At 36.4% G+C, this 13,525-nt stretch overlaps 1 protein-coding gene across 1 annotated transcript in view; it reads left to right on the plus strand.

Moving 5' to 3' along the window:
• The window catches only part of DIAPH3 (diaphanous related formin 3), a 188,135-nt gene extending 175,165 nt beyond the window's left edge, over positions 1-12,970 (plus strand). The window contains exon 26 of the mRNA XM_050333988.1: positions 12,563-12,970. Coding sequence (XP_050189945.1) covers positions 12,563-12,819 — 257 coding nt within the window. The 3' untranslated portion in view covers positions 12,820-12,970. The remainder of the gene's footprint in view (positions 1-12,562) is intronic.
• The last annotated feature ends 555 nt before the right edge of the window (positions 12,971-13,525 follow it).

Below are 13,525 nucleotides of genomic sequence, written 5' to 3' on the forward strand. Positions count from 1 at the left end.
AGAATATAGGTGAGAGAAAGACAATTTTCTTTATTAGAACCATGTGATTATGGTACCAGTATACAACACGAGAGTAACCTATAGGCATCCTGGTCTGAATGAATTTATGTGCACATAAAACTGTATGTCTACCTTGGGTTCCAAAAAAATGTTTTCAAATAATGAGTGGTCTGAAATACACTGCTCAGATGTGAAGCCTAAAGAGAAAAAAATGGCATTGTGTTGAAGTCTGCCTTTGAAGTCTGAAATCTGTCATGTGAACATCTTCCATCAAATTCAGATATGCTAAAGCAACTGAGTGAGTACAGAGTTGTTACACTATCTGCAGTTTTACTGGGTTTGCCTAAGATGGCATTTGCATTGTCCATAGTAGCCCATAAGCTGCTGTGCTTTGAATTAGTGACTGTGACGATGACAACATAACAGTGTTTTGGCTGTTGCTGAGCTGTGCTTGCACAGTGTTCAGGCTTTCTCTCCCTCCATCCCCAAAACACACAGAGCCAGGAGGCCCAGGGTGGGCAAGAGGTTGAGACAGGAAATAACCAGCACAGCTGACCCAGACTAATACTCCACCATATGATGCCATACTCAGAAATAAAATCTCAGGGAAAGGAGGAAAAAGGAGGACTGTTTATGGTTACGGTATTTGTCTTCACAAGCAACTGAGGCCCTGCTTTTCAGGAGGTGGCTGGCCATCTGCCTGCCAAGGAAATTCATGTACTCCTTATTTTGCTTTGTTAGCACACACTGCTTTTACTGTATTAAACTGTGATTATCTCTATTCATGAGTCTTCTCACCTTCTATTATCTCCTCACCCTGTGAAATAAAGAGGATTGAGCAAGAGGCTGGATGGATGTTTGACTGTTGCCCAGTCAAACCACCACCACAGTAATTCTTTTTAATGTGTTACATTCCAACCTTAAACACATTTTCAAAGGATTAAATTTTTTCCAACTTCCTTCAAAAAGTCACTTCACAGTTTGTATGCTTTAATGTGTCATAGTGTGAATAATATTTAGTCAAATGCCCAGAGTAACTGAAGAAGCAAAAGCATTCATGCTAATTCAGATAAACTTCAGTAGTCTTTGCTGTAATATGTTGTTCTCCGAGTTCTTGCATTTCAAGCATTTACATTTAACATGAGAATGCATTTGACCATGCTCGCTTCAGAGAAATAAGTTAAACATGTTTTTTGCTTTGTGACTGACTGGATTTGTGTATTATTATTTTAATTACCTCTCAGGCAATCTTCTGATGTGTGATCATGTGCAGGTCAATGTTCTGAGAGTCCTTCGACATGACAGCTCATAGAATAATTATCCTGTCATCACACTTTGATTCATTGTTACGTCATTTCTTGGGCTTTTTCTCTTACGCACATTTGCTTAGCAACCAGATCGCACTCTCATACTTATTATTCAAGTAATCACTCTCTGAAGCACATAGATGCATCAATTAGAGCTTTACAATGAAGTGTATTGTTCTGTGTGGAATCCTCAGGTGTCAGGAATTAAAAATTTATTTTAAATGTTGCAGGCCACCTTCAAATGACTAATTTGTGTTTATGTTAAATAAACAAGCATGATAGAAATTCTAAACAAAAGAAAGTGATAGGTCATAATCATTAGGAAATGATTGGTAAAACCGTATTCTATTGTTAAAGTGCTTAGTCTTTTTTAGAGATTTAGCAATTATATGCAGCTCTGAAATGTCAGTGCCAAACATGTATTTTAGATCTGTTTTTTCAGATGCAAATCAATTTGGTATCTGCTTTATTTATTCTTACCTATATTCTTTTTAAACATTTTCTGGCTAATTTTCCAATTTGTGTAAATTTCACAGCAGTTTATTATTAGAATGAAACTCAAGTACCCAGAAACTGTCAAGATGGTTCAGTGATTTAATGCTGGCGTCCTGCAGCTTTGACTGTAATCAGCAGATGCTCTGGCATTACCATAAATGTTTTTTTAACCATCTCCATAAAAAACAAACAAACAAACAAAAATATTTCCTCTTTGAAGTCTCCTGTTTCTGAATAAATTCAGTTTGGGTTCTTTTGCGTAATTAATATACCATGATGATCTCTAACCATTTGTTTTTAATATCACCTTTTGAGCTAAACACATTTGCAAGACTGCTTTATAAGTATAAACGGACAAAGGAAAAACAAGTCTATGGTTACAAATCCTCTATTTCAGTGGCTTGGGAGGTCTTACTGCCTTTTGTTTTGTTTTCTTAGTGAGTGTAAAGGGTTCTGGTTCTCAGTCTCATTTTTGCATCTTCTATGTAAAACATTCTCTTCAAGTTCCTCTGTGAGAAAGAGGTTTTTTTCTGTAAGTGCAAAGGTGTGTTGTATTTTAGATTTTTGAAAATTAAAAAAAAAAAGTCTTACATAGCAAGATTAACTTCTGTTAGGTGGTTATCGGTAATTAGTACTTGAGTGCAATTAATTAGGAAAAGAAGAAGAAGCTGAAAATGCTACAGGTGGCTTCTGCTGTTTTTTACATACCAAGGTGTGTGCTAAAAGTCCAACCAGTAGAATATAGGGCAGTAAATATGTTCATCATGTGAAAAATTCATACCATTATTGTTGTTAAACACAGCACTTTGAATTCACAATGACTGGATTAATTACCCATTACAGTATGTTTTGAATTTGTCTTGTGTTAATTAATTGATATTTGAAAGAGTCAGTAAAAGCCATCTTTATAAAATAATTCCTCTTATAGACTGTTGAAATCATCATCCCTTTGCAGAGCAATTTGTCACACTTGCAAAGTGCAGTTGTTGGTGTCAAATACATGTATGACTGGATTATGTGGTTCTATGATCAGGTTCTTTAAAATTATTGTAGAGATGCCTCTGCTTGAATTAATGTGCCAATGAGAGCATATGCTAAAGTCAATAGTATGGAATTTTATTTAACAGTAAATGTGAGGTGGAGAGAGACAAATAGAAATAAGAAAAAGAGAGAAAGGGGGGGGAGAAAGAGAGTGATAGAAAGACAGATTAAGTGGAAAAAAATATCACCACTCCATAGGTTTTGACAGCATCCTGTTGATCTTCCTCTTGTGTTCTTCTCAGTGATGCAAGTTCTAGTCTTGTCAGAGTGATGGTTGCAGTCTGGATCCATCAAGGGAAGCCCGGGATGGTAAGGGAAAAAAACCGTGGTGGTAAGGGAAGTCCCATGTGGAGGTGAGGGAAGGAGTCCATATAGTGAGGGAAGAAGCTCAAGTGTTGAATGAAATCTGGGCCATGAGGGAAGACCATGACAGTAAGAGAAGTCCTGTGGGGAGGGAAGAAGCCTGTGTATGTTGAGTGAAGTCCTGAAAGTCCCATGTAGTGAACAAAGCCTGATGGTGGCTTTTATTATGCTTAGTCTAGGTGGGAATGCCCCTGGTACCTCCCCTGGGACAGGAAGTTTTACACTGGATGTTGTAATACTGGATCGCAGGGCATTTCAGGAAACACCTTCTAAGATGTTACAGCTGCCTGTCATACCAACACAGTTGAGCTGATCACTGCCTATCAGCAGAGATTGGATATATCTTCAGGCTACATGTGAATTGTTCTGATAATTCACCGGTGGAGGTGGTGGGTGTTATCGAAGCTGAGTCATTTGTGTAAGGACAAAGAAACGCTCTCCCACCTTGCAGGATTTACCTCTTTCCTTATCTTGTCCAACACCAAGCTTGTAGCTTGAAGTGTCAAATCTGCATGACCTCAGCACCTGGGCTGTTACTTTGCACATCATCAGCATCTTGATTTTTGAGCCATTAGCACTCCATTCTTTCACGCTTGTGGATACATTCTTCTCCTGGGATAAATGGACAATAGTACCACCTGTATCTTATCTCAGTGACCTCCACAGTCCAAATTAGTAGGCATATTCAGGGAGGGGCAGGCTTCAGTGAGCAGGTACTTCTTTGCACAGTTTGCTACAGTGGATATAAGTCCTTCAGTGATTTTAACAATGTTTAAGCCATAAACCATTTCAGTGTCTCACGTGTATGAAGTAGAAACATTTTTCTACATCCCAGGTCTCTCCACAAGTAAGCAAGGCCCAATTACAATCCATCCCAAAGAAAGGAAATAATTAATTGAAAGCACATAACATTAATTAGAACATCATATTAAGAGCAAGAGACGAATTGTCAAAAGAATATATATGCAATCTCGTAGAGCAAGGAAATATGAATCACTTTTCCTCTGCCTTTATTTCTCAATATTTAGCTTTGTATATGTAATATTTTAGCTTTTGAATATGTACTATTTCCTGCTATACAGTTTCAGTCTCCTGGGTAGCATGCTTTTAGCTGTTTTCTGCAGAGCTTTGTTAGAGGAAAGAAAGGACCATAAAAATAATAATATGAAAGTTACATGAACAAAGATGATTCAACTTTATTTCCATCCAGTGTATTCATGAAAGCAATCTTGGATGTTAGTTTACACAAGTTAAGGTCAGATCTGCTTCCATCCTTTTGAGAAGCACCCATGATATAAAAAAGCACTGATTAGAATTTGGAGTTTTCATAAATACTTTTCCAGGTTAGTAAATCACTACACTCTTCCCTGTCATAGCATTAACAGCATGCAATGCTCTCTATTACCCTTCATTCCAGAGACTTGTTTTAAAAACATTTTAAAGTGAGAGGAACCTGAGAGCCATATGCTATTCTTGTAGTCTTTTGAATAATAGTGAATGACAGCCCTCTATGACTGTGACCTGTGTGGGCAAGAACTACCCCGGGACATTTGTCCTGTACCTGTTACAGAAACATGAGGAAATTATGTTTCTACTCAACTATTAAAACTAACACCCACCTAATTTACTTTCAGCTCTAGCCTTTCTTCTTTATGCTGTTCCCAAAAATATTTCCAGGAGACTGCAAAGCCCCCTTTTGCTTAGAAGGAGTTTGATTACTTAGGAGAGAAAAGCAGTGGATGATGAGAGAAACAAAGTCTTCTCATTGGTTTGATCTGACATTACGAAATATTTGTACTCTAACTTCAAGCAATGCAACTTACCAATACTCTGATTGCTGATAAAAACCTGGGAATGGAAGTTTGGGATAAAAATAAAAACTAAAATTGTTTGGGTTTGTAGCAGTTACTGGAATAGTTAGGGAGTAGTTTGTAAACATTTGATATCAAGAGTAGTGGATAAGAAAGAATTTAGTGTTAAGCTTTTAAAGCAACTACTAGACGTAGAATTACATAGAATCACAGAATGGTTTGGGTCAGAGGAGGCCTGAAAGATCATCTAGGTCCAACACCCCCACCATAGGCATAGACACCACTCACTAGATCAGGTTGCTCAGGACCCCATCCAGCCTCGAACGCGTTCAGCAATGAGGCCTAGTTTTGGTGGGTTTTGCTTTTTTCTTCTGGTTTTGTGTTTTGGTTTTTTTTTTTTTTTTTAATGTATGCTAAATAGTCAATACTAAAGAAAAGCAACAACATTCTTTAAAGCTGCAGTGAGTAGAATCTCATGAGTACAAAATCAGTCTTTAAGACTTGCTTTGTTGTTTGGATTTGTTGAGGTGGTTATTTTCCAGAGGTAGGAGGCTTCCTACTGTGTTTTTGGTTGGTAAAAGAAGACAAAATTGTGTGGTTCTTTTCCATTTCAGTAATTTCATCAGCATATTACTTATCATTCCCCATTGCAACTGCTAGTGGCTTTCCTTTGATGGCAGCAGTCTTTATGCATATTCCTGAAGTTCTATATCAAAGTGCACCTTGAAACCAATATTCATGTACAGGTAGATGCTATGCAGACAGGTTTGGAGACTAAATGTGTCTACTGTTCAAAGGCACCAGTGGCAGTTTAGTTTGGGGGATCTACGTTAATTATCATCAGCCGAATAGAGGGTAACTTTAGACTATGGATCCCTATGTTATCTTGTCACTAACTTACCACTAACTTATACGGCCATCATTTTTGGCAGTTAACTCTAAAGACGATTTACAATGCAAGCTGCAATATACGTGTGAACAAAGAAAAAAGCAAGTAATAAACCACATTTCAGGAATTTAAAATAGTCTAAATATGTTAACTTCCAGTTTTATTATTGTAATTTCCTGGGTATTTCTTGATTTGAAGAAGAGCAAATATTGATATTTATCCTATTTGTACCTTGGGAGAAATCCCATAAACACCTAGGCTGTGTAATGTTTCTGCCCACTTCTGAACACTTCTGCTGGGTATTCATGCAGATCAATATTTACCTTTTTATCCTCTTCATCCTGACATAATAAGAATGTTAATTTATGAATTATTAATACTAAAGCTATGCCATATGATTTATCCATTTTGAAATTAAGAGTCTTAGAATTTAGTTTTTCAAGAATGATTACAACCATGTGCTCTAAAAGTCAATAATGACCACACAGTAGATTTTTATTTTGGAAATTTCCATTTGCAGTTGCCTAGAAATTCACAAATGAGCCTTCATTTGGAGAGAAATGCATGAAAAGACACTGTAATTCAGGGTGAAATAAGAAGGACAACAGCAATAAACAAACAGAATAATCAAAACACAGTCTTCCTACTGTCTCAGGTTTGGCTTCACTCTAGACCCCTGTTCTGCCCCTTAATTATCACTGCAGATCCTGTCATTGAGAGGACTGATGGCACAAAGGAGTGGCAGGCTCAGCCATACCCTGTTGGTGGGTCCCTTGGAGCCATCTGGAACCACCTGTGTCTGCACAGGGCAATCATGGTCTCTCCTCACTGAGGCCACTCCTGCAGTTCCCCTGCTTCCAAAACTTTGCTATCTACACCCAGTAGAGCTATTTACTTTAGATCTGAAGCTAGATGCAGCTGAAGGGGGAATTCAGAACCTCCACCTTGTCTCAAACTTAAAAACAGAGGTCCTTGAAGTGTCTTCCAGCAGTGATCATGCTCAGCCTTTCAAAATAAGGTCTATCAAAGAAAATCTCAACCATTTAAAATATTAGCCAGTATTGCCCGTTTATATAAAAAAGTAGTTCATGCTTAGAAACTGTTTTCCTCATACCTTCAACAAAGAGGGATGCTTTATACTTTGATATCATCAAGGAAACCCTTTAGGAACATCTCCAGATTGACTTCTCAAGGACTGCTGTTCATTTAAAGGGAGAATATCCTCACAAAGTCCATGGTACGTGACCATTGTCTAAATACACTTCACTTGGTCAGGTTGCCTTGGGGCATGCATAATGATATGGCCAGCGTACTTTGTGGGAAATGGACAGGACTTCCAGACAGAAGCTGGACTGCTGCAAGCATTCCAGCTTGTAGGAATGCTGTACAGCTGCATCCAGAATCAGCACATGGCAGGCTGTCAAAAATGCATGCTCCTTTTCCCCTGATGTTCTGCTGGGAACATGAGCATAGCATCAGCATGGTGTTGATTTTCCTTGGCTTTCAGTTCCATGCATCAGGGACAGGGAACCAGAGACAAAGTATGACACCATACTGGGAAGACAGTGGTAAGAGTTACAGCTAGGGCTCTTACTTTTTCCAAGCCAAAGCCATTTGGCACACGAGCATTCAGAGTTTAGGATAGGCAAGTCATGACATAAAATGTAGTGCAGGTAATGTTTGTATGGGTGGGCTTTAGAAAATCTTGGCATACACACAGCTTCAGGAATATGATGTAGTATGTGGAGCACAAGTCAGAGAGATCAGAAATATTCCACTGGGGTTTTGAGCGTTTTTCACTGTTAACTTGGTAAGAGATGTAATGAGATTGTAACTGCAATTGTTCTTTCTTATGTTACAATTTTGTTATGCCCTACATTGAGATGTATGACAGTAATACAAGCGTATAATGCCATGTAATGCAGTTCTCCTTATTGTATTTGCAACTTTATTTTTCAATCAGCTTACAAGTATTTACATAAAAATGAAATATGTCCTTAGTATCAAGACTTTTATGGAGAAACTATGTGATGAAATAAAGCTTTTCAACGTCCTTTTTAATTTTAAATATTTATTAGTTAATTTAAAAAATCTTTCTCAACTTTAGTGAGTCTCTTGCAATCATTTTTGTTCTTTATTAAAGGTAACATATAATACTATTATGCAGGATTTAAAATCTCCAATTGATCATATTTTCCTTCCCTGGGTTCACAGCAGGCAGGTCTCATACTACTGGTATTTTTTGTTTACCTGCTGGTGCACTATTTCCTTTTTCTGAATATGAAGTATGGAGCCTTTAATAGATTATAAGCATATTGTTATAAGTTATTCTGTGTTAGGATACCGTTTATAAGCTGTGGAAAGCTATATTAAGCACAGTTTTCTGTCAACTGAATTTCTTGAGCATTGCCATTAAAAGACTTGTATCTAGATGATAGTAACTATTTGACTCTAGGTTATGTGAATAAGGTTTTGAAATGTTTTTGATTAACAGTGATGTTAAGGAAATTAATAGCTGTGCAAAATTTTAATAGGACTGGAGGACCCATAAGAGTTTTGATATTGAACAAGGGAAAAGAAATTATTTAAATGTCATGGAATCTGGACACTGAGACTTTAGTAGTGTACAATGTAATCTCTGCCTAACCCTTGCCTGAAAGTATTCACCAGCAGTAAAGTCAAAACTATTATGGGTAAATGTCTTATCACCCCAGTGTTTAGAAAACTTAATCATTAATTTGAAGGTTTTGCTTTTTTTTTTTATCTGCATAGTGATTGTTTTGATGTGACAAATGACAAATTTCAATTGTTAAAAGTGACCAAATAGTAGAAAATTGTCTCAACTGCTTCCAGTATATACAGCAAATTAATAAGCTCTCTCTTTATCTGGTGATTTTTAATGTCTGATTTCTTTTTGTCTTGCTACTACCGGAAGGTACACCTTGCTACAGTAGGTGGACAAATAGTGCATCTCCGGAAATGTAAGCTTTTTTCTTAACAAGAATTCATGCAGAAGTGCCCTTCCATGAGTAGTTTTCATTTAACCTTCTGTAATTTTAGTAATTCATTTCTTTAAATGTGTATTTGAACCAAGGCATGTAGGTGTGTAAATAAGTTACTTTTATTCTGCAGTTTGTTTCAAATATAGTTTACTGTCACAATCACAAAACAAATTTATGTATGTCTATGATGTAACAGTTCAAACCGGTTTAGGATGTCTGTTAATATTTATATGGTTTGTGGATTTTCTGTGTGTTCCCTTGTTCTAGAGACATAGGTGGCCAATGTCGCTAAGCCATCTTCTTGCTATTTAGGCAGCCATATCAAATACTGTCTTCAGAACCAGACCAAATTCCTGTTTATGACTTATGTTTTCTTGCTCTCAGTTCTATATATGTGAATTCCAAAACCTCATTACTCTGGTCATTCAAAGGTTTTAATGGCTGTTTGTTCTTGTGCTTTTTTTGTCTGTTAATCTTGACTTTGGACTCTTCTTAAAAGTAAATAACTATATACTTTATAGTCTTTATCATACTGAACTAAGGAGGTCCAGCTTTTCCACTGTAGTGGTCAGAGTTGCATGCTAACCTGCAGCAGCTTGCAGCTGTGTAGTTCTAAATTCACATGTGAGGTGCATTGGCCTTTTTAAACCACCCACCTCAACAGATACATGTTGAAAATACACTTCTCTGGGTTTACTACTATAGCATAGGATTTGAGGGAAATGTGATAACAATCCCAAGTCAGGGCAGTGGAATGGATGAGGTACCCAGTCACCAATGAATGCAAGTTTTGAATCAGCCTGTGACGCAGTACAGAGTGTTTAAGAACTTGGTGTTAGCACAAATTAATTCCTGCTGGATTAAAATAAAAAACTGAGGAATTAGTGAGACTTTTTACCTTGCTTGTATCTAACTAATTTTACAGTTTTATTTAAAGGGAAGTGATCTCTGATGAATACCACCAGTAACTGTAATAAAAACCTCAAGTATTACAGCAGTTAATTCTTTAGGTGCATGTTGACTAAAGTGAAATCTGGGGCTGTAGGTAAATGTGTATGTTTTCTAAGACAGGACTAGCGAAGTTCAGTGTTTCTGAATGACATTAACAACAGCCAATTTACAAAGCAGGGAACTCCTACCTACACTTATGCTAATACTGAACTTGCACTTAGGCAATGCTGTATGGAGAAGTTTCTCCTTGATTGAAGGAATATACACGGTAAAGGCGCCACATGATTTAGGAAGCAGCTGAAATAACAACTTTGAGATGATAGTACTGGATTTAGATAAAATATGTGTGTGCAAGTGCTATTTTTTATAATTGACATTAGCTGCTCAGTATTATTTGTAGCATGACTGAGACCAAAGCATTCTTATTATTTAGGAAGTGCTGCTTATCACTAGCATATAGCTTCTCACGTATTAAGAACATGAGACTTTGTGATTTTTTTCTAGTGAATTGTGACATCATCACTGAAAAGGAGATGAAACAAGGACTACTTACATAAACGAAGCATTTCAGGCACTTTCCATTTTTCACTGTTGCAGGACCCTTCAGACAGAAGGGAAAGACACTTGTCATGCAAATTGAATGTTCCACTCCTTATTCTATGCATTGAAAGTCAAAAATATCAACATGATTGCTGTTGTTTTAAGGAAAAAAAAGGCACAGCTGTCCTCAGCTTTACTCTCTCCTATTCCCATGCAACAATTCCAGATTATAGGCAGCAATTTATGGGACACATTGAAGTGCAGCCTCAGTTTCTGAGTTTCAAAATGGTAAAAGGGTTTGGATTGATCCCAACAGCTACTATTTCTTAATATCTAACTTGCAGCAGTTCCCTGCTTAGACTATTTGCTGTTGTAAATCTCACTCTGAGGCACCTTACTCTGCCCCTTGTACACTATGAGAAACTGGGGAATTTTACTGCTGGATTTTACTTTGAGACCTCAGTTAGAAGTGTTCCCCACTTTTGTTACTCAGTCTAGTTCACCACACCTAATTGATTCTCATGTGTGAATATTTTGGGGTGAAGACTGCTGAACTCCAAAGGAGTTAAAATTTAGTTGTTGGTACATTTGAGAAGCTTACTTTCAATGCTTAATTTCTTTTTGCCTTTTTTAAAAGTCCAACAGCTATACTTAATCTTTTATTATATGACAATATGTTTTCTTCTACTTAAAAAAAAGTATTGATTTTTGAAGCAGCAAGAATTTCTCCTGCTGCCCTTAAATTGAATGTAAACAGAAAGATCTATGATGCAGCTAGTAGTTTGTATATTGACACAGGTAACATGCTTTTATCAGCCTGCAAATATGTGTTCAGAATCAATAAGCATAAACATTTAAGGCGAATGAGATATTTAAGAGTGTACGTAACAGGGATATTTTAATTATATATGATGGGTTTATTATATGTAATTATAAATATGTGTTATTAAATAAGTCTTTGGCTTCCTGTGATTCAAGAACACTGAAATGTGTGCTGCTGCATATTCAAGGTCAAATTATTTTCCACAGTGTAAAAAATAAAATACATTTTTCAGCTAAGTGCAAAATTTGTCTTATGAAATTTTAATTAGGAATTGTTTATTTGACTTAGAAGATAGTAGAAAGGAAGTGTTTATATTCCTTCACTTTTCGAAAGGTGATCATACTTACAAAATTTGCTGAGATTGTCCGAGAAAGTATGTAAAATCCTCATCCATCACTGAGAGCCCCTGGTCAGGGAATGACAGTGCAGTAAATATCTTCAGCAGCTGCCTTTTAATGTACAAGCTGTTTTCGGTAGGAATTTTCAGCACTCACATAAAACACACTGTCATGAGTGACTGCCTGTGCTCCAAAGTCATTACTGTTGGGATGATGGAACATCTTTCAGTGAATAACCAAAAAACTTTAAATGTCATGTCAAGTGTGTTGAAGGCATTTTCAAACCTTGCTCAAGGTTACATGAATATTGAGTAGGCTTGTTTTTAAAAAGTTTGAAATCTATGAGAGGGACCACTCATATGCTGGTTTGGAGAACAGTCACTTCATTTGGAAGCGGGGGTGGGGAATGACAAAAAAAGAAATCTGTTTATTAATACATGTCAAACCTGCAGAACTCCTACCTGGATATTAACTGAGTGCAACTTCCTGTGACAGTCAATGCCAGTGATATTTACCAAAAAGTAGTGAATAATGCAATTTCTTGAAATTACTTAGCTGTCTCAAGGTTCACAAAGGAAAGTTATTAAAACAGATAATAAAATTGAAGTAGAATTTTTAATACATTTTAAGATTTGTACAATTAAAACATATGTAGGGAATATAATTAACCAGATAAAACCTTGGAAGACACTGATAGGTTCTAGGTACTCTGTTTTCTCTTTGACTCCAGTAAGAAAGGAGGATCCTGTCAAGCTCTATCTGTGATTTTGTGAGAAATATGGATGCTAATCTAATGAAGTCATGTAAAGTCTTCCAAGGGACCAAGCCCACTGCTTTTGAAGTGATAATATATTTTTTCGTGCCTCCTTGGCAATCATTACTCCTTCTAGTGCATCATCTGCATGTAAAATTTGTCTGATCAAGAGGTCTTTTTATATTACAAAATATTGAAACTGAGTATTTTAATAGTGAAACAAGGTTTGTTTGATTTATCTTCTGCAGAGAACCAGAAAGAGCAACTAGAGAAGCCGTGTTCACACCACAGTATCAGTTTAAACTTGACAAGAAGCCCAGTCACCAAAGAAGTTACATATGATGTGGAAACAAGTTCCAAGGCATGGAACAAGGCTGTTGGGAGAAAGGAAGCCTGTCATGGAGAAGGCAACAAAGAAAAGAAAATAGATCGTATTGGGTCTCCTTCTAAGGGAGAAACCATTCCAGAAGTAGAAGCTCTCTTGGCAAGACTGCGAGCACTATAGAATAATCATATAAAAGGATAAATAAAAGCTGAAAAATAATAGTTTACATCTTTAAAAATACAGTAATTTTCTATTACTGATATTTCATACTTCTGAGTTCCTAAGTTTCTCTGTGGATGAATGATGATCTACTTCTAAACTCTTTGCAAGACTGTACAAAACAATACTATATTTTCACATAACTGCAAGATGATTTTTTATTATATGTTTTTACATAACAAGTATATGAAAAGAAGAAAAACTAAATTATTCCAGGGCACAATCCTTTTAGTGGACAGACTGCTGACCACCTGATCTGAGTGCTTCTCAAAACAGGAATATCTTTTAAATATTGTTAAATCATCATGCCTGGGAATAGGGTCAGTAAATAACAGAAAATATATTCTTATCTTTTCTACTATAATTCTTGTACTTAAGAGGTTTCAGCACCCTAAATATATCCTTTACAATTACAGTAATTAAAAAAATGTATCGTATAAATCAGCCATATTCCAACTTGAGTTCCTTAAAGAGCACCAAAGCTTGCTGGATAATATATAGGTATTTACCAAATGGTAATCCATGGGCAGTAAACAAAAAATCTATGCAAATAATATATCTTTTTTGTGATTAATATATCACCACTGTTAAGCTTAGTTATGAATATTAAATCAAAATAATATATACAATTGCTGTGATTGCAAGGTTTTGCAGTTGTGTCTATAGT

This window comes from Myiozetetes cayanensis, unplaced genomic scaffold (assembly GCF_022539395.1).
Source record: "Myiozetetes cayanensis isolate MyiCay16 unplaced genomic scaffold, myiCay2020 scf5-8, whole genome shotgun sequence".
Lineage (NCBI taxonomy): Eukaryota > Metazoa > Chordata > Aves > Passeriformes > Tyrannidae > Myiozetetes > Myiozetetes cayanensis.